Source organism: Polypterus senegalus, chromosome 8, assembly GCF_016835505.1.
Source record: "Polypterus senegalus isolate Bchr_013 chromosome 8, ASM1683550v1, whole genome shotgun sequence".
NCBI classification, from domain to species: Eukaryota; Metazoa; Chordata; class Cladistia; order Polypteriformes; family Polypteridae; genus Polypterus; species Polypterus senegalus.
The window spans coordinates 142,712,900-142,733,701 of record NC_053161.1 but is presented as its reverse complement, the minus strand read 5'-3'; the positions used below and the strand labels follow the sequence as shown (position 1 = coordinate 142,733,701).

Below are 20,802 nucleotides of genomic sequence, written 5' to 3'. Positions count from 1 at the left end.
CTTCAAGCAACCGTCAGACTGCCACCAAATACTCACAGAAAAATCCACAAGTTAATACACACGCTGTCTCTAGAGTTTCTCCACACTGAATCCTCCAGGCACTACTTACAAAAGGTCACATTGACAATCGTGTTACGTTATTTTTAAAATCTTTCCTTTTCTTAGCACAAGCACAGCTGAGAAGCTTTGATGCATGTGCTCCATAACGCGTTAAAAATAATGCATTTAATCACACTTTGCATTACAAGCAAAGGGAGCTTTTGTCAATGTATGATTTCCTGGTACACCGATTACATTGATCAGCACATCCCGATTCATTTTACCCTCACACCACCTTAGTTTGAGAAGAAGTATGAAAAAATATGAGGTTAACACAGAAAAACAGATCACCAATTCAAGCTTTATGAATAATCGATTAAGCCATCAATAATTGTTTTGGTAAAGCCATCCTCCTTCCATTTTATAATTTTTCCGCCACTAGCCATGATTAAATGAACGGTAAAAAAGTAAGAGCAAAGTGAGGGTGACTTATTTAGGCAGGCATATATATGACAGCAACACTCATGACAATATCAATCATGTTACGTTATTATTAAAATGTTTCCTTTTCTTTTTCATTACTTCTTTAACACACTACTTCTCCGCTGCGTAGCGGTATTTTGCTATATATATATATATATATATATATATATATATATATATATATATATATGAATGACCTCCAAAGAGCTGAGACTTTTGATATCATGAACGTGTCTGCAAAAACTGGGGTCTCTTGCCCAGCAAAAGTCGAGCAGCCAGCGAGTGCATAGCTGTGCCGGCCTTTGAGACGCTGACTGCGCTTCTGCCTTAAGTCAAAGTGAACACTTAACTTTTTTCATCCTCCCCCTGCGCTATAGCCCAGACAAATGCAAACACGGGACCCCTTTTCTACACCACGGCAAAATAATATTAAGGCGATTCACACTTTCTTTTGCACGTATACGATTATGAGGTCCTCAGCTTGGATTATGAAGACACGCACAGGAGTGGAGGACTGACAGTGCCATCACAGCCGATTAATGGCGGGACGTCTCACCAGTCTACACGAGACCCACGCGACTGTCCCCAAAAGGCGATCATAACGCCAGCAAACACATCTCTATACTATATAAAAGAAAAAGGCAACTTTCCTTTCTTTACACCTTTTTTCCTTTTATCCCAAACCAAAGCCTCTCTCTCTTAACACTGCAGAGGACACAAAACTAATTTTCTTTAAATGGCGGTAAGGCACATTACCAGAGGCATAAATTTGAACGTTCACATAGAAAATGTAATTTCAATGTACCTGTACTTCTTAAAACGTTAATGTTTTACTGTTTAATAACTTATAGACTATAATTTATTATTTTTCCTTTACACTCAGTGACCAAACCTACACACACACACATATAGACACATACAAACATACACACAAGTATATGTATGTGTATATATATACATACATAATGTGTGTGTATATGTATATATATATATATATATATATATATATATATATATATATACACACATATATACATTTGTGTGTGTGTATGTATGTGTGTGTGTATATATGTGTGTGTGTATGTATGATGTAGATATGTATGTATATATATATATATATATATATATATATATATATATATATATATATATATATATATATATATATATATATATATATATGTGTATATGTAGATATATACACATACATATCTTCATATCTACATATCTATATACATGACAGCAGCAATCCAAGCTGTGAGAAAACAGTAAAAAGGAGGCGTGTCACGAGTGTTCTCTTTCGTGGTACATTTTCTGATGCAGCTACCAGAGAAAACAACTTCATGCGCTGCCGCCAAATACACAAAACAATTACTTTGACAATCATGTTACATTATTTTTAAAGGGGACCCGTTTCATTTTCTTTTTCATAACTTCTTTAACACATGACATTCTATTGTGGTGTTGCCGAAACAGCTGGGTATTTTGCTATATATATATATACACACCACAGCGACACTCATAACAGTGACAAAACAATTACATTGACAATCATGTTATGTTACTTTCAAAATGTTTCCTTTTCTTTCTCTTTCCTTCTTTAACACACTACAAGGATAGATGACACTGTTGGAGTAGGGGAGCCGTACACTATTGACCAATTGAGGCAGTTACAGGCGAACGATCAAGCACTAGAAAAGGTAAAGGGCTGGTTGGAGACACAAGAACGTCCCGACTGGCAAACCGTGTCGTCACAGGGGCCTGAACTCAAAATACTCCACTCTCAGTTGGGCAACTTGGAGTTGCACGATGGCGTAATCTACAGGCGGTGGCACGCACCGGGAGGAATTGACCGGCTACAACTACTGGTTCCCCTCCAATGGACTACTTTACCAAATGGCCAGAGGCGTATGCAGTTCGGATCAGAGTGCCCCACAGCTGCCCAAAACTCGTGGATGAAATGTTCACTCGATTTGGAGTTCGGACGAGCTCCACAGCGATCAGGGCGGAACTTTGAGAGCCGTTTGTTCAGGAGGTGTGTCAGCGACTGGGGTGAAAAGACCCGACCACCCCTTCACCCACAAAGTGATGGATTGGTCGGCGATTTAATCGCACCCTGGCCACTCAACTGGCAATTCTGACCAGTCAACACCAGCGGGACTGGGACCAACATTTGCCTTTGGTCCTATGGGCATATCGGACAGCAGTGCAGGAGTCGAGCCAATGCGCCAGCGGGCTGATGTTTGGAAGGGAACTTGCACGCCGGTGGATTTAGTGTTTGGCTCACCCCCTGAGCCTGAGATTATTGGTGGGCCCGAAATGGATTATTTTAGACGGCTAAAAGAGCGGCTGGACACCGTTCATCGACTGGCCAGGGAGGCCCCGGTAGGGAGCCGGAGCACGCCCAAAACGGGCTTATGACTCGCGGGCTCATGGCCCGACGCTGAAGCCAGGGACAAAGTGTGGGTATTTTGCCCGCAACGGAAACGGGGATTGTCCCCAAAACTAGCCCACCATTGGCAAGGACCGGGAGAAATATTGGACAAAATATCGGAGGTAGTTTTCCGAGTCCGAATGCCTGGACGAGGCAGACGGGTGGTGCTGCACAAGGACCGTTTAGCACCATACCACCCACTGGCCCCAGAGCAACAACAACTCGAAAATATAAGCGGTTCTCCAACCTCCACCCCCGGCACCGAGTCAGACAGTGACAGGACTGAGCCCGACACCAGTGATGGCACCTCCGGCAGGACAAAGCGTGTCCGTCGGCGGCCAGGACATTTACGTGATTTTATCTGTGATGAGTAGGGTTGTGGGGACACTAACCCTCTTAGGAGGGGCTGTGTAACAACCCGGCAGCAAGCGCTGGCGGAGTGACGCCTCATGGGTAATTTATGTAAATAGTTTGCGGGGAAATTATGGGTAATTTATAAAAAGCTTATTGTATGTCGAATTTACGTATTGTCATTTGTGTTGTAAATAATGGTGTGTTTGTATTTAATTGGTTGGGTGGGTTTGGGTTATCGCCGTCCGGGGGTTATTTATTTTGTAAAAAGTACCAAGCTGGGAAATCTTAAAGACTCCTCCACGGGTCGCTACAATATATATATGACAGCAGCAATCCAAGCTGTGAGAAAACAGTAAAAGGGCGTGTCAGGCAGCCGTGGTACATTTTCTGATGCAGCTACCGAAAACAACTTCATGCGCTGCCGCCAAATACACAAAACAATTACTTTGACAATCATGTTACATTATTTTTAAAAGCGTTTCATTTTCTTTTCATATATATATATATATATATATATATATATATATATATATATATATATACGGGTATATATATATATATATATATATATATATATATATATATATATATATATACATATACACACATATAGATATATATATATATATATATATATATATAGATATAGAACAACAGATAGATAGATAGATATGAGAACAACACTCATATCAATGACAAAACAATTACATTATAGACCAGATACGTTATTTTTAAAATTTTCCTTAGATTTGAGAACCTTCTTTAACAATGACAAAACAATTACATTAACTACCATATTATATATATATTATATATATATATAATATATATATTTATAATATATATATATAACATATATATATCTATATATATATATATATATATATATATATATATATATATATATATATATATATATATATATATATATATATATATATATATATATATATATATATATATATATATATATATACACACATACACAGTAACTTGGTTTACGAGTGTTTTGCAAGACGAGCAAAAATTTTTAATATATTTTGACTTTTGATGTCTTGCAATACGAGCAGTATGGATACACTTTGTCTGCCGACCGTCACGTGATCACAACTGACCTGATGGTGGTTCGTTCTCTCTCTCTCCTTATCTTGCTCGCTTGCCCAGCACCTCTCTCTCCTTATCTTGCTTGCTTGCTCGCCCAGCGTGTCTCTCTGTTTACAGCGCGTCTCTCTCTCTCTCTCCTTATCTCGCTCGCCCAGCACGTCTCTCTGTTTACTACAGCATTGTGACTGTGTGTGTGTGCGCTGTGAAGTGCGAGTCCCCATCTTGCTCCCCAAAACACGAAGCTGAGTCTCAGTACTTTAACACTAGTTTTATTCAGCTTGAAACAGCAACAGCGCTGTTATTTATTGCAGCGGGATCTTTATAATGTTCCTTGTATGACCCATTGACGACAGGAGCTTATAGCATGTCTGCGATCTTTTTGGATGCGCTTATACGGCGAACTGCCACAGCGCTGGGAGACTGCGATTGCTTTGGGACACTCTTCCGCGTGTCTTCCTGTTGGGCGGAATCCCACATGAGTTTAGAAACTCACACCAGCCATGATTCTTTTTAAAGGTAAAGTGCAGGTTAATTTGTATTATGTATTTTACTTTATATTTTGTCTTAATCATTTCTATATGAATAGTTTTGGGTTGTGGAACGAATCATCTGAGTTTCCATTATTTCTTATGGGGAAATTTGCTTTGATATATGAGTGTTTTGGATTGCGAGTATGTTTCCGGAACGAATTATGCTCGCAAACCGAGGTTCCACTGTTGTTTACACTCTGGCCCTGCTGCTTGTGCTGTTGGGAATGTCAGTGCCCCCGGACCAGAGGCCAATCATTCCCCCAGACTTTTGTAAGCTATTAAGGGGTAGCAGAGCTGCAGCAAAGTGACAGAGAAAGTAGAGAAGCTACAAACCTCTGGTGCCATCTGTGCTAATGGGTAATGTAAGATTGGTCTCGAACAAAAAGTATGAATTACCAGCATAATCAAAGAGTCAGAGGAACTATTGGGCAAATAGTTTTGTGCACTTTAGAAATGTGGTTGCATGAATGGATTCCTGATGCTAATGTTATCAAGGGGGCTTTCATTTGGTTAGAGCAGACCAGAACATCCGTTGTTATGGACTGTGGTGGGGGTCAGTGGCCGGGGGACAAGGGGAGGTGGTTTGGTCATCTTTGTGAACTGTAAGTGGTGTCACATGAATCACAATACTAAAGGAACATCGGTGTTGTCCAGACATTGAGCTATTAGCACTCAGCATGCGGCCATAATTTGCCTAGAGATTTTTCTCAGTGTTGTGATAGTGTATGTTCCCCAGTCAGCTGTCATTGTCTCTGCATGTGAAATACTGTAATTTACTGTGGTGATGGGGTAGAAACTACAGAATTTCAACACACAAGCCCGGTTTGTTATCTGTGGGGACTTCAATCATGCCAACCTTACAGGCACCCCACCCACTTTAAAGCAGCATGCAAGTTGTCCCACCAGGAGCAATAAGACACTGGGATTTACTGTATACTAATGTTATGAATGCATATTGCTTTATACCCACTGATCACAACATGGTTCACTTGAGGCATCTGTATAAGCCAATGGTACTGAAGCAACTTGTTGTCGCCAGTTTGGTAAAGAAGTGGTCTATGAATGAGCTGAAGGATTGTTCTGGAACTACTGACTAGAATATTCTCTGTGAACCCCATGTTGAGGATATTGACAGTGTCACAGACAGTGCAACTGGTTATATAAATTATTGTCTAATCAATATTGTGCCATCTAAAACTGTGCATTGTATTACAAACCACCAACCCTGGGGTCAGAGGTGACCTAAAAAGGTCCTGTTGAACTAAAAGAGGGCCATTAACACTAGAATTCCTGAAGCTTACAATTTTTTTTTTTTACTTGTCCCTGACCTCCTTAAAATTTTCCTGACATACACCAAGAAACTCATAGCTCCTTATTACTGTGCCAATAGCCGGCCTGTTTTGCAAATGTGTGGTTTAGCAGAACACAGCCTGCTACACCCCCACCCTCCATTCAGTCAGATGAAGCCATCACCCTGCTGCAGTCCTCACAGCTAAATGTGTGTTGAAGTGTTAATCTGGCAATGTGTGTGTAAGGAATTATATAGGTAATGCAATTTCGTGTTTTGAAATGCATACATTTCATGCGTGTTCCGTGTCTACAACGATGTGTAAATATAGAATGACAGAGGAAATGAGGCACGAAATGCTGAACACACGGCTAAAACAGAAAATAATTGATAGTAATAATTTTGACATGAAGTATAGATTGTGTGAAGCCCAACTATCCAAGAAACACTTTCAAAAAAGGTATAACAAAACAAGTTTGCTTTTACTAAAGAATAAAAGCAAAGAAAAAGAAATTTTTTAACGGACGTTGCTCAAGCCCAACTATCAGTCGGTACAAAAGACATTTGCAAACAAAATGGCGCAGTGCATAAGTTACCGTTTAGTAATGGCGAGGTAACAGGTTAAAATCCCACGTCTTGTCTGTATTTAGCACTTGGGGTAGATAACTGCTATCATCATCATATAACAAAACATACATTTTATGCGAGTCTATAACATCCTGTGTAAACTTACGGTACTTGCAAAAGAGGTTACTTTTCCTTGGACACTGACATACAGTACATTCCGGAAAGTATTCACAGCGCATCAGTTTTTTCACATTTTGTCATGTTACGGCCTTATTCCAAAATGGATTAAATTCATTTTTTCCTCAGAATTCTACACGCAACATCCCATAATGACAATGTGAAAAAAGATTACTTAAGATTTTTGCAAATTTATTAAAAATAAAAAAATTGAGAAAGCACATTTACATAAGTATTCACAGCCTTTGCCATGAAGCTCAAAATTGAGCTCAAGGATGATCAGAGGAAGCAGGATGCACCGGAGATGTTTCTGCAGCTTAATTGGAGTCCACCTGTGGTAAATTCAGTTGATTGGACATGATTTGGAAAGGCACACACCTGTCTATATAATGTCCCACAGTTGATAGTTCATGTCAGAGCACAAACCAAGCATGAAGTCAAAGGAATTGTTTGTAGACCTCCGAGACAGGATTGTCTCAAGGCACAAATCTGGGGAAGGTTACAGAAAAATTTCTGCTGCTTTGAAGGTCCCAATGAGCACAACGGCCTCCATCATCCGTAAGTGGAAGAAGTTCGAAACCACCAGGACTCTTCCTAGAGCTGGCCGGCCATCTAAACTGAGCGATCGGGGGACAAGGGCCTTAGTCAGGGAGGTGACCAAGAACCCAATGGTCACTCTGTCAGAGCTCCAGAGAGAGAGAGGAGAACCTTCCAGAAGGACAACCATCTCTGCAGCAATCCACCAATCAGGCCTGTATGGTAGAGTGGCCAGACGGAAGCCACTCCTTAGTAAAAGGCACATGGCAGCCCGCCTGGAGTTTGCCAAAAGGCACCTGAAGGACTCTCAGACCATGAGAAACAAAATTCTCTGGTCTGATGAGACAAAGATTAAACTCTTTGGTGTGAATGCCAGGCGTCACGTTTGGAGGAAACCAGGCACCGCTCATCACCAGGCCACTACCATCCCTACAGTGAAACATGGTGGTGGCAGCATCATGCTGTGGGGATGTTTTTCAGCGACAGGAACTGGGAGACTTTTCAGGATAAAGAGAAAGATGACTACAGCAATGTACAGAGACATCCCGGATGAAAACCTGCTCCAGAGCGCTCTTGACCTCAGACTGGGGCGATGTTTCATCTTTCAGCAGGACAACAACCTTAAGCACACAGCCAAGATATCAAAGGAGTGGCTTCAGGACAACTCTGTGAATGTCCTTGAGTGGCCCAGCCAGAGCCCAGACTTCTGATTGATTCTGATCTCTGGAGAGATCTTAAAATGGCTGTGCATCGACCATTCCCATCCAACTTGATGGAGCTTGAGAGGTGCTACAAAGAGGAATGGCCGAAACTAGCCAAGGATAGGTGTGCCAAGCTTGTGGCATCATATTCAAAAAGACTTGAGGCGTAATTGCTGCCAAAGGTGCATCGACAAAGTATTGAGCAAAGGCTGTGAATACTTATGTACATGTGATTTCTCAGTTTTTTTATTTTTAATAAATTTGCAAAAACCTTAAGTAAACTTTTTTCACGTTGTCATTATGGGGTGTTGTGTGTAGAATTCTAAGGAAAAGAATTAATTTAATCCATTTTGGAATAAGGCTGTAACATAAAATGTGGAAAAAGTGATGCGCTGTGAATACTTTCCAGATGCACTGTATCAAGGTGATTTGAATTTTTTTTTTCGGTTTTATTCTTGGAATGTGAAAGTCCATGTGCTGGGAAAAGGAACATCCACCATAGACACAGCAGTGCCTGTTTTCTCAACAAGACACCAACAAGAAATGATTGAGCTGCATTTGTGTGTCTGCTTTTATCCCTTCAGCACCAACTTTTACAAGTTTCATAAATTTACACCAGCTGTTACAGACTCAAATCAAATGTATGTTACTATTACGGTATATACTAAAAACAATGTTGCAGTCAGATCAGGAGTGGGGAAACGAGAGCATGAACGTGACAGAGAATAAAACTAAAAAGTACCATAAAATTTACACCCGATCTGACGCGGTTAGATTTCAAATAAAATTGCCTAAGTGCGATGATGTTTTCTGATTGGTACTATTCAGGTCATACAATGATTTCTTCAAAATGTAACATATAATTTGTTTCTTTTTACCCAGAGTGTGTGGCATTGACATCATGGACCAGAAGGCGGGTGCTTATTCAGTGTGAACAGGAACATGCAAGTGGCCGGTTGCTGTGTTCTACAACAAGCTTGACCTGGCAGCAATGAAAGCACATGTACTGTACAAGGCATGCATGGGGTCCACTAAGAAAAGAACAGTGTTCTTAGCTCACCTTACAGAGGAACTTTTTCATTGCTTCTTACAAGAAAAGGCGAGGGATAAAGAAAAAGGTTGCAACATCCACACGCTTGTGCTCCAAGACTGCCGCATCCCCCAGGAAAGCAAACTCCGTGTTGGGTGTCCCTTCAATGTAATAGGAACCACAGCACAGAGAGAGGTGTGTACATTGTAACAGGTACACATGTCAAATGTAGGAAGGACGGTGCCTGGAAACAGTTAACATTTGAATTTGATGTTTGTATATAGCATGGAACTGACACCTCTGTACTATTCTTTCATCTGCATGTCCTGGAATACAAAAGAAATACCACTACACACAAAAATGAGTAGACTGGAAAAAAAAAAAAATCGGTGGGAGGGAGAAAAACTACACAAACATGGCCACGGACTACAACCACATGAAGGCATGCGAATGAATATGAATAATGTTGCATCAGTGCCACCATGTTTTCCAAAATGTACTATTTAGGTCATAAAATGAATTCTTCCAAATATCATACATCATGTACCATAAGGTGCATATTCAGCATGAGCAGGACCACTCAATAAAACGGAAAAACAAAAAAGAAAAGTGACAACAAGATACCAAGGCAGCAGATTCACCAGCGTTTGTGTGTGTGTCAGATTTTACCCCTGCAGATTAGAGAATTTCTAGTTCCACTGTCTCAAAACACCACTCACATCCACAGTTATTCCCAGTTTCAAATAAAAACCTAACAGTGTCAGATCTGAGGTGGTGGGCGAGTTGGGGGGAGGGGGTGGCATTGTAGTGTCAACGAGACAGAGAATAACAGTGGAGAAGAAAAAAAAAAAAAGCTAACTTTTCAAATATTCAAATCTGATGTAGGTTTTTAACACTGTATATAACAGTAATAAAAAGAACAGTTCACTACTCAAAATGGTAACTGGTGGACCCAGGAATTGAACCGGCAACCTCTTGATTATGAGTCAGTAAATCTTACTAATGTACCACCCAAGCAGTCATGTCAGCGGCTTACCCTAAGCCAACATTTTTCTTCGGTTATAATCTTGAATAAAAGCACACTTTTTGTTATACGTGTACCTTTTGTGAAAGTATGCGTTTGATATTTGGACTTTAGTCTTCACACATTATATACTTCGTCTACTAAAACATGAAAAATGTTTGTTTTAGCGATGTGTTTACATCGATCGTTGTAGACACAGAACACTAATGAAATGTATGTAGCCCAAATGACTATATTTAGCCTATACAATAATTTGGGAGGGAGGTGCCTAGAAATCACTCGAGTACTGATAATCTTTGCGATTTGAGCTAAGGCAGTGGGGGTAGGGAGGGGGATGGGGTAGCAGGCTGCTTGTGCTGATCGACACATTAATACCACAAAAGACTCCTCCGGAGGGTCACAAAAGGACTAACAATTAACAGTTATCACTTCTATGAAAACTACCTCAGTTTCATAGTCATAAATCACTTCCAAACAAATAATGAGGCAAGCAAATACCAATAATGCCCACCAGAAATCTTACAATAGTGAGTTAGGTCACATGTCCTTTAGTAATCAAATACTGATAATCAATAGCTTCTTTCCTTTTAATTGGCTGTGAGGACATCATGCATTCATGCAACTTGATCCATTCCCTATCATGGGTAGATGTAGACGCAGAGTAGGTGGTTTCACATGTATACTGTATTGTACAACTTACCTATTATGACAGCATCCACATTAGGCCCATCATGAATAATCAGCTTGTCCCAAGCAGTTTTGCCATCTTCCAATGAGAAGTCCTTTATCTTTACAAGTATTCGGTGGCCAGATGTTGTGTATATTGTCCAAACACATTTTAGATTATTGTAGTACGGATTCGGATAATTTGGAGATTTCAATTCTCCAGGAAGTTCTTTAAGCAGCATGAATTCTGGACATGCAGCTAATTTGGGGAGGAAAAAAATAATCAGCATCAGTACTGTAACATGTGTTATAGTACAAATTTTTCTTACCAGCACAACCGAAAGAAAATGCACAATTCTAATAAAACCAAACATAGCTAAAACATTTGAATAAGGATGGAATATACAACTTACCCAGCTTCTCATTTTCTCCAAGATTGATAGATTCTGATAAAGAGAAACAAATGGCATCAGTTCACCATACACCATAAGGTGATCCAAAATACACAGTAATACTCCAATACAGTGTGTGGCTCTTCACTCAAATAAAATGTACCTTGATAATTGATTATTCAGTTGAATTGGCTTATAAATTACAGTGTGAGCTGTACACTTAATTGTGAAAATGTATCTTCAAAGATAAATAAAACACTGCATTAGCAATACTTAACATGCTCTTAAAATGCCAATTTAAGTTATTAAAACAAGGCCAATCTTTCATAACGGCAATTTTTCATGGTGGTTAATGCATCATTAAAAGGAAAACCTAAACAGCTATTCACAATACATACAAATGTGTGCAAGTAGAAAACTGCTAGTTTTTTAGTACTCAAAATTTGTGATCAATGCTACAAAGAGGATTCCAAATAATTTATGTTTTAAAAGTGCAGTCAAGTGGTAGTATTTAAAACAGAATAATTATGAACCAAGACATCATATGACCCTTTATTGGGATCAAAGTGCAAGCAGTTTTCTTAGAAAACTTGGCTAATGGCCAGATGATTTATTTCACATTTGTCTTGTATTTCCAAATATCATGACTTGCCTATCCATTACCAAAGCCATTTCATCAATTAAAATTTTTTTTTCATCACAATGCAAGGAACTGCATGCCAATCTGCTCCACACTACATCCCATTTGTAATGTTTGTTAATTTCGGATTCTCCTAAAGTTAGGGTTAACAAATCTTCAAGTCAGTTTCTGCGTTTTTTTTTTGTTCTTTGTTTCACCTTATAAAATTTCTCATATTAGGAATTTGTTATTTTTTGCATACCCCTTGGGGTCAGAGTGCAGGGTCAGCCATTGTACAGCTCCCCTGGAGCAATTGAAGGTTAAGGGCCTTGCTCAAGGGCCCAGCAGAGTAGGATCTCTTGGCAGTGACGGGGAAATGAAAAGGCAACCTTCGGGATACTGGCACAGATCCTTAGCCTCAGAGCCACCACTCTGCCCATTTGTTTCTGTAGCTGGCTCTTTAAATACCAGTAGTTAAGGGAAAAACCCCACAGAATGTTGCATTGTCAACAAATTCACAAAACTGTTTTTCTCTCCATTAGTACCGAAAATTTAAGTGAACTGTTCTCTCTTACTGAATTTTCCATCAGGCTGTATATAGTCAGATTTATAATGTGACCTTATTTTCAATTTATGACTATGAATTTGTCCAATGTGAGCAAGTGGTGATGTATACAAGTGTTCTTCAATGAGCTGGTTACCCGTTGTACTCATTACACTACTTATCTGTTCTAGGCTTTTGTACGCAAACTGGACAAATCTGTCAAAGATGTATAAAGATGTATGCACATTATGCATCCACAGTTTGCTTCAAAAATAACTCCGTTAACACCTGGTTAGATTTCCTCAAAGCGCCTTGACAATGGGAAAGTCACTATATAAATACTGCACTAAAATAAAATCACATTAACTTACTTTCTGTCAAACAATTTCAAATTGATTCAGCCAGAGAACATTTCAATTCAAGAAAAAAGCAACAGGTCACCATTTCTGGTGAAAAGGGTATGCCACTCTTTTCAGACTATCCTGCAGATTGTAATACAACTGAAAACCATTGTCTGTTAATAGTCAATTGCCTATCAAAGCAAAAATTAAGCCATTATCCTAGCTTACCTTCTGAAACATTTAAGAAGAAATATTGCAAGACAAATCCTGAATCGGTAAAATTACAGGATGCATTGAAAACTATAGTCATTTCTGATCCAGAGGATTTCACACTGGGAGGAAGGCCCTCCCCATAGAAATGGCCTAGAGAAGGGGACAGAGGAAAAAAAAAAACAAAACAAAACAAAAACAAGAGTCACTAAAATTGCTAACAGCACAAATTCAAAATTTACACTTTCAAAGGGCACATTATTAATAAATGCTTAGATAGTAAATAGTTATCTAGTAAATCCCCTTCCTCTATACTTACCCAAAAGATTTTCACTGCTTCCTACTCCCTCAAATATATCAAGATAATCCACACAAAAGTCATGAATGACCAATGTTCTGAAGAAATTAAAGTCAATCCTTATTACAGTGTTCGGTGGGCCCACGATTCTATAACTATAACTATTAGACCAAAGGGGGAAGAATAGGATACACAAAACTAATTAGCATTTGCAGATTGCAAAATACTTCTTAAATTGTTTATATTTAATAAAATTGATTTGGTGTTTAAAAGCAGCTCCAATTTTAATTAAGACAGTAAAAATACTCTGTACACTAAGCACCGATCAACAGGAGCAGAACAAGTTACCATGTATTAAGAGAATAGTTATTTGGATATCCAGGGGATTTTATCTCCCCATCAGCGGGTCCAAGCAACAAGACATCTTGGGCATTCAGATTAAATTCCTCTTCACTTGCCTTTTTAATCTTATGTTCTTTACCACTTGTAGAAAATTCTGAAATGTCAAAGAAAATTACTTTTTATTGAGAGTGCAAGTGATCCAATCACACAATTATCTCAAAGGCCGCATTCCAACCGCTTAAAATTTGGTCATGATACACAAAATTTACATTCACAGCTGAATTACAGCACAGTAGCATTCTAGAAATCAGTGATGCACGGTAGTTTATTAGTGTTACCGTCTAATTTCATGGTACACTGTGTAGTAGTGCCAGTATGACACTAATACATGTCTTTACTAAATTTTTTAATCAAAAGGCAACTTTAATGCAAAGCTTTACTTACAACACCTATGGACCATAGTAAAATTCAAATTTCCCAAAATACCACATGCTTACCAATTTGCTTAACTGCATAATTAATAAAAAAGCCTTTTCTTTTGGCTGGATGATCTGTAACAAAAATAATCTTCACTACTGAACTTTCCTGTGAGGCAGATAAGGTTATGTCCCGTAATCTTCCACAAAATCTTCCTAAAATATTAAGACAGGAAAAAACTTGAAAAGTTAAAATGAACTATTTACTAGTCTAAAAACCAGCATTAACAATTATGCTGTCCAACAAAAAGAATGTAGAATTTTTACTGTAATGGAACTAATGCTCATTGATCCTGAAATTCATATTAACGTAAACCTCACTACAAGAAGCCATTTATTAAAAAAAAAAAAAAAAACAAGCGAAGCAGAAAAATACAAAGACATGGATACTTTCATTCTTGCACAATAAATATGAAGCAAACAACTTCTGAATTCAATGAGCTGCAGGTTTATTGCTGGACTCCAAGAAAGGCATTGGTCACAAAGCAGATGAATAAAAACAGTCAGTCAATATCACTGCCTTGTGTCTAAAAGACCCTTAACTTGCCAGATATTTTAGACAGAGTCAGCCACATTAACCTTACCAGTCTGAACAAACTGTATAAAATGATTCTTTCAGAAATTGGTATGGGATATCCAAACCAAGGACAAAAATAAATAAATAAATAAATAAATGATATGGAGTGAGAAATCACTGGTTTAAGATGTTGCAAGAAAATTCTATATCAAACAAGACTATCCATATTATATGCCCAAAAAAAAACACACCAACAACTGTGTAATAGAGTACGAAATTTCTGCAGTTTTGCTTTGCACAACTTTTAATGCATTTCAATATCCCATAAGTTTCCAATCATCAATTGACTGACATCACCAACTGATCTTTGTTCCAGGTGCAAAGTAGGTAACATTCCATTTGAAATTTTATTTTGTTCATGAGTTCCAGTACATGAGTGAAGATCTCTTGGAATAAATTCAAAAAAATGAAGAACTATCTGAGCTTGGTGTTTAGCTTCGACCCTGCCATACCATATAGCCACTTCATCTTTAAAAGAATATTCAAAGGTCATGATATGTTTTTAGATTCTAGTGCAAACCAGAATTTACCATTGCATGCAAGCATAGCTGGAATTTTAAGCAATGTTCTTACTTGAATAGTTTTAAATACATAAAAAAAAAATAAAATTCTTGTAAAATTCCTAATATACAGTATATATCATGACTTAATATATAGAATTCTACCCTGAGGGAATGATTTGGATAAGAAGCACAACAAAAAGTAGGCAAACAACAAAAGGTATGCAGTTTGCCCTTGCTAGTGTACTCAGCTACGTAATATATGTCTTTATAAGCTTTAATATGTGAGGCTCTAACATTTTCTTTTGAAGTCTTCAACTCATTATGGGGGTCACTTAAGGTTTCATTGTTTTTCTGTGAACCAATCCATTTAAGCGAAGTACACATGCAGCTTTGCCTTTGTACTGTGATTGCATGGGAACCATACCGTGGCTTGAAAATTAAAATCACAAAACAAATTAAAAGCACAATTAAGCAAAGGTGAAAGTATTTTGATTCAGATCTTTCAGAACTAATTGATCACAAAGCTTTTGTTTGATAAATTACATCAGTTATTCAAATATCTATGATAAGATTCTCAATTATTTTTAGTACCAGCATGTTTAGTTGTAAGCTGTGATCTTTAAATGTTAAAATAACTTGCCATATGCATTAATCTTTCTATACTCAAGACGATGGCAGAAAATAAAAGCCCCTATTATTAATAGAACAATTAAGATATTAATTGTTTCTACTATATTTGCGTGATGCTTTTATCCATCCATATTATGTTAAAGAATTTGCTCTAACTCGCACAGAAAGTCATAGGAAGGAATTGCACAATCAACCTCCGGGTTAAGTTCATTTCCCCTGCCACAACAAACTGCTTTTCTAAAAATAATGACTAACACATCCAATACACTTCCGTTTGACACTTGCTAAAGCATTCCTCTAAGCACGCAATTTCCATTGCTGGAGAAACTGAAACAGCAGAGATTTCATTTGAAAAATGATTTATACCATATACAAGTATATTATGTATACTGTGTGTTTCATGACTTGCCATTATTACCATAAAATTTTCCATATGTTAGGAAGCAAGTATGTCGTGTAGCCTTATTTGTGTTTAGCATTGATTTGATAGGGCAATGTTGCATTGTTAAGGTAGGAAAACAGTTCAAAACAAATTATAATATGGGGGAACAATGTAAATTAACACTAGAATTACCAAAGCCTACAAAAAAAAAAGAAACTTAATTTCAGCCCACCTTAAATCCCTTCGCAAGTCTCCGTCAGCATCTGTTGTCTAATAAATGTGTCAAAGCACAAGCAGCCTACTATTCCCCCCACCCATCGCCGCAAAAAGTGCAAAAGGTTCTTCCAGCTCAAGCCTCGATTATCTGGGAGTGAGTGTATATGGTACATATCATTTGTAACACATGCATTTTGTGCGTGTTGTGTCTGCAACAATCTATTTAAACACATCATTAAAAAAAATACGGCTTTCATGTTTTAGTAATAAATGACAAAATGTCAATATAAACTGTATAATGTGTGGAGGCTGAATCCCAAATATCAAATAAACATTTCACAAAAGGTACAAGGACAATGTGAGAGCTTCCGGGGTGTAACAGTAAGAACTGCTGACTTGTAATCAAGTGGTGGCTAGTTCGATACCAGCTGCCTTGCAAATTTACCGTTTCGAGTATTGAGCTGCTCTTATTGTTATTATAATAAAACATACATTTGATTTGGGTCTGTAACAGCTGATGTAAATTTATAGTACTTATAAAGGTTAGCTTTATTTTCCACTTTTATTCTCTTAGTCACAATCAGGATACAACCCCCCACTACCACCACCCCAGATCTGACGCAGTTAGTTTTTATTTCATACTGAGAATAAATGTAGATGTGAGTGGTGTTTTGAGACAATGGAACTGGAAATTCTCTGATCTGCGGGGATAAAAGCTGTCCAACAAATACTGGTGAATCTGCCTTATTTGTAGCTCATTGTCACTTTCATTTTTTTTATTCAGTTTTATTGAGTGTTCCTGCTCAAACTGAATTAGTATGCACCTTATGTCAAAGCCGCAGCCGAAAAGACAGACATAGGTATATATGATATTTGGAATGTTTCATTTTATGACCTGTATACAGTAGTACATTTCGGAAAACATTATGGCATTGATGCAACATTAATATTCATTTGCATGCCTTCTTGCAGTTATAATCAGTGACCACTTCTTCCCCTCTCTCAATCCCCCCTTTGGTGAAAGGTGGCATTTTTTTTGGTACTTCAGGACATGCTTAGGAAAGAATAGTACACAGAGATCAGTTCCATGGTATATGCAATCATCAAATTCAAATGATAACAGTTCCCACACAACCAAGGACCACCCTTCCTACAATTACGACGTGTACCTGTTGCAATGTACATACTTCTCTCTATGCTGTGGTTCCTGTTACATTGAAAGGGCACCAGACACTGAGTTTACTTTCCTGGGGAATCGGCCGTTTTGGAACAGAAGCTTGTTGATGCTGCATTCTCTTTTTTCCATCGACTTTTCTTGTAACAAGTCATGCTGAAGTTCTTTGCTCACCTTGCAGAGAGGAACTTCAGCATGACTTGTTACAAGAAAAGTCGATGGAAAAAGAGGCTGTAACATCGACAGGCTTTTTTAAAAAAGTAAACAGGAAGCAGAGTTAATGAAATGCAATTACACATCAAAGATGTTTAGCAAACATTCACAGAAGATTGAACAGAAATTCTGTTTGGAAATAATCTACATAGCCTTACCCAACAAATGCCGTGCTCCATCATTAGACTCCTCACAGATGGACAAATAGGCCTTTTCGCAGTTAGGAGACTCCATTATTGAAATTTCAATAATATCCAACACCACCTGACTGTTTAAACTTGAATAAACAGTCCAGGAACAGTTAAGACAGCCATCATAGTAATAGGGATAACCAGGAGAATGAAAAGATCCTTGTGGACTTATTAATGGCTGATCATCAGGACATTCTGTTTTATATAAAAAAAAAAAAAAAAATAATAATAATAATACAATGGTGTTTAATCTGGTTTTTCCCTGCTATGATATGGAACACATTATCTTAGGGCAGAACCCAACCATTTAGTTGCAAAACAGTTGCTGGGAAATCCAAAAAGACAATGCCAGTTCAAACAAAAGTATCTGTTACACTTTGACAGGTTTCCTGCGCTTCTCAAAAAATACTGTCACTGATTTTACAGTTTATAATGAAATGTGTCACATGTAAAGTGCTTAATTTTCCTAAACTCGTTCCTCTATATTGCCTGGGAATGAGGTAATATCAAAAGACAGTACCGATATGCACATAAAATGTACAAGAGGAATTGCCCAGTTAAAAGTGAACTTTGTGAAAAAGATCAACGCACTTAAATTTGACAGGCTACTTTCCTGACAGAAGAGCAAAGGCTACAACTGTTCCACACCTATAAGTAGTTTAGAAAACTACTGCGGGGAAAAAAAAATTTGAAAAGTTTAAATATAAACATCAAGAAAACTGTAACTAGATATAGTAATTGATTTGCCAACATGCTAAAAATGAGCTCCACCTTGAACTACATGGCAGAAAAAAAAAAAAGGACATCAGGCAATAGAGAAAATTAAAGCTATTATCTTCCAATTTGAACTGCTATAATCTTCAGAACTTCGAAAATATTTACACAGAAATGGAGTATTAGCCCAAAAAGAGTATATGGACATACTACGTAATATACTGTAACGACCCGGCAGCAAGCGCTGGCGGAGTGACGCCGTATGGGTAATTTATGTAAATAGTTTGTGGGGAATTTATGGGTAATTTATGTAAAGCTTATTGTTGTGTCGAAATTAACTTAATAACCTAATTGTCTTTCTTGTTGTAAGTGTTGTATGTGTTTGTGCTCAATCAGTGGGGTGGGTTGGGTTATCGCCGTCCGGGGTTGTTGTTATTGTAAATAGTCACCATCAATGAGAAAAATGGCTCTGTAAATGACCTTGACCATGGCTATACAATGAGTTTTAAGCTTTGTTTTACTGGCTATCTGTTAATAAAAAGATACAACAGGACTGAACTGTATCATTGCTAAGATTCTATCTAAGCAATTGTTGCCGAGACACTCGGAGTCGTGCGGTGTATGGGACACGAGTGCTCGTTATCTAAATAGCTGGGTGCAGCTGCGTGCATAAAGCTGGCAATCCGCTAGCCGACAGCTTGGGAGAGGTGCACGGCAGAGTTCGGCTCTAAAATCTTTAAAGACTCCACCACGGGTCGCTACATTGGTGTCAGAAGTGGGAGACCAGGCTGTTTAGAAGACGCCGTTATGGAACAGAGTCTTAAAGAATTAGAGCGTGCCATCTTAGAGAACTGCGTTACGTTAGAGCGCCTGATCAGCGGAGCTGTGCGGAGAAAAGAGGCAGACCGGCCTGATGGTGCCAGTGTTCCCCGGACAGTGTTGCGATCTTCTAAGCACGGCCAGAGTGGGCCGTCGGCTGCCGCAGCGATACCCCAGGTTACCAGTCGGCCGGTCCTCTTCTCACGGTCACCTGCTAAGCTGCCGCGATACAGCGGATTGACGCCCTTAGAGCCATACCTTGCACAAGTGGATCTGGCCGCGATACACAATGAGTGGAACTGCGAGGAAGCTGCGACACACTTGGCCCTTGCCTTGGAGGGTCCCGCACTTCAGGTACTCATTGATCTGCCATCGGAAGAGTGTCGTGATCTTCAGGCTCTCACCGCTGCTCTCACCCGTCGCTTTGGACAAAGAACCTCAGCAGAATGCAGCAGAGAAAAGCCGACTAGCTGACGTCGGCGTGAAGGTGAGAGTGTAGGAGCCTTTGCCGCTGACATCAGGGTATATACACGAAAAGGTTACCCTACTTTCTCGACAGCAGCGAGGAGGAACTCAGTCTTCATGCTTTCCTGCGGGCCTCACACCAGAACGTCTTCGCCAGCATGTCTGTCTATCGTCACCCGAGATTTGAGCGAGGCACTACGAGAGGCTGAGCGGGCTGAAGAGGTACTACAGGCTGAGTCACCGACAAGACGAACGCCACGCCCGAGTCGACTAACAAGAGCAGTTGAACGAAGGGCGGAAGGGGACCCGTCTGAGGTAGTGGAGGTCAGTCGCCCAACCAACATCAACCCCGACAGAGACAACGAGTAGACTGCTGTTTCCGATCGCGGAGAACCAGGGCACTTTGCCAGGGATTGCCCTACCCCAAGTCCTTTGCCTCGCAGCATCACCGCAGGGAAACGACATCGGGTGAGGCCGTGAGGGGACCCTCGCTCCGTTTTCAGCACCCTCCACAATGACTGCTTTAAAGTTGGCGCTGTGGATTTTCCACTGGACTATACCTAGACTGCACTATTGACGGACGGCCATGCAGTGCTTTAGTGGACACGGGGTCCACTATTTGTTTGCTACAAAAGGAGTGTTGCCCAAACCGCTGGTCTTCTTCCAGAGGGCTGGACCCCCACAAATAGCAACTACGCACTGTTACGGGTGAACGGACAGTAATGCCCGGAAAGAAACTGTTATCTGTGTTGGTAGGGACGA

At 39.2% G+C, this 20,802-nt stretch overlaps 1 protein-coding gene across 2 annotated transcripts in view; it reads right to left on the bottom strand.

The window, feature by feature from the left end:
• LOC120534343 (ovochymase-2-like) overlaps window positions 1-20,802 on the bottom strand; it is a 108,193-nt gene that overhangs the window by 17,347 nt on the left and 70,044 nt on the right. Inside the window, exons 23-29 of one of the 2 annotated variants that reach the window (XM_039761867.1) lie at window positions 18,010-18,237; window positions 14,178-14,312; window positions 13,687-13,834; window positions 13,360-13,499; window positions 13,059-13,193; window positions 11,348-11,380; window positions 10,969-11,193 (exon numbers count right to left, since the gene is read on the bottom strand). In XM_039761867.1, the coding sequence (XP_039617801.1) occupies window positions 10,969-11,193; window positions 11,348-11,380; window positions 13,059-13,193; window positions 13,360-13,499; window positions 13,687-13,834; window positions 14,178-14,312; window positions 18,010-18,237 (1,044 nt within the window). The remainder of the gene's footprint in view (window positions 1-10,968; window positions 11,194-11,347; window positions 11,381-13,058; window positions 13,194-13,359; window positions 13,500-13,686; window positions 13,835-14,177; window positions 14,313-18,009; window positions 18,238-20,802) is intronic. The other variant, XM_039761868.1, reaches the window with a different exon arrangement.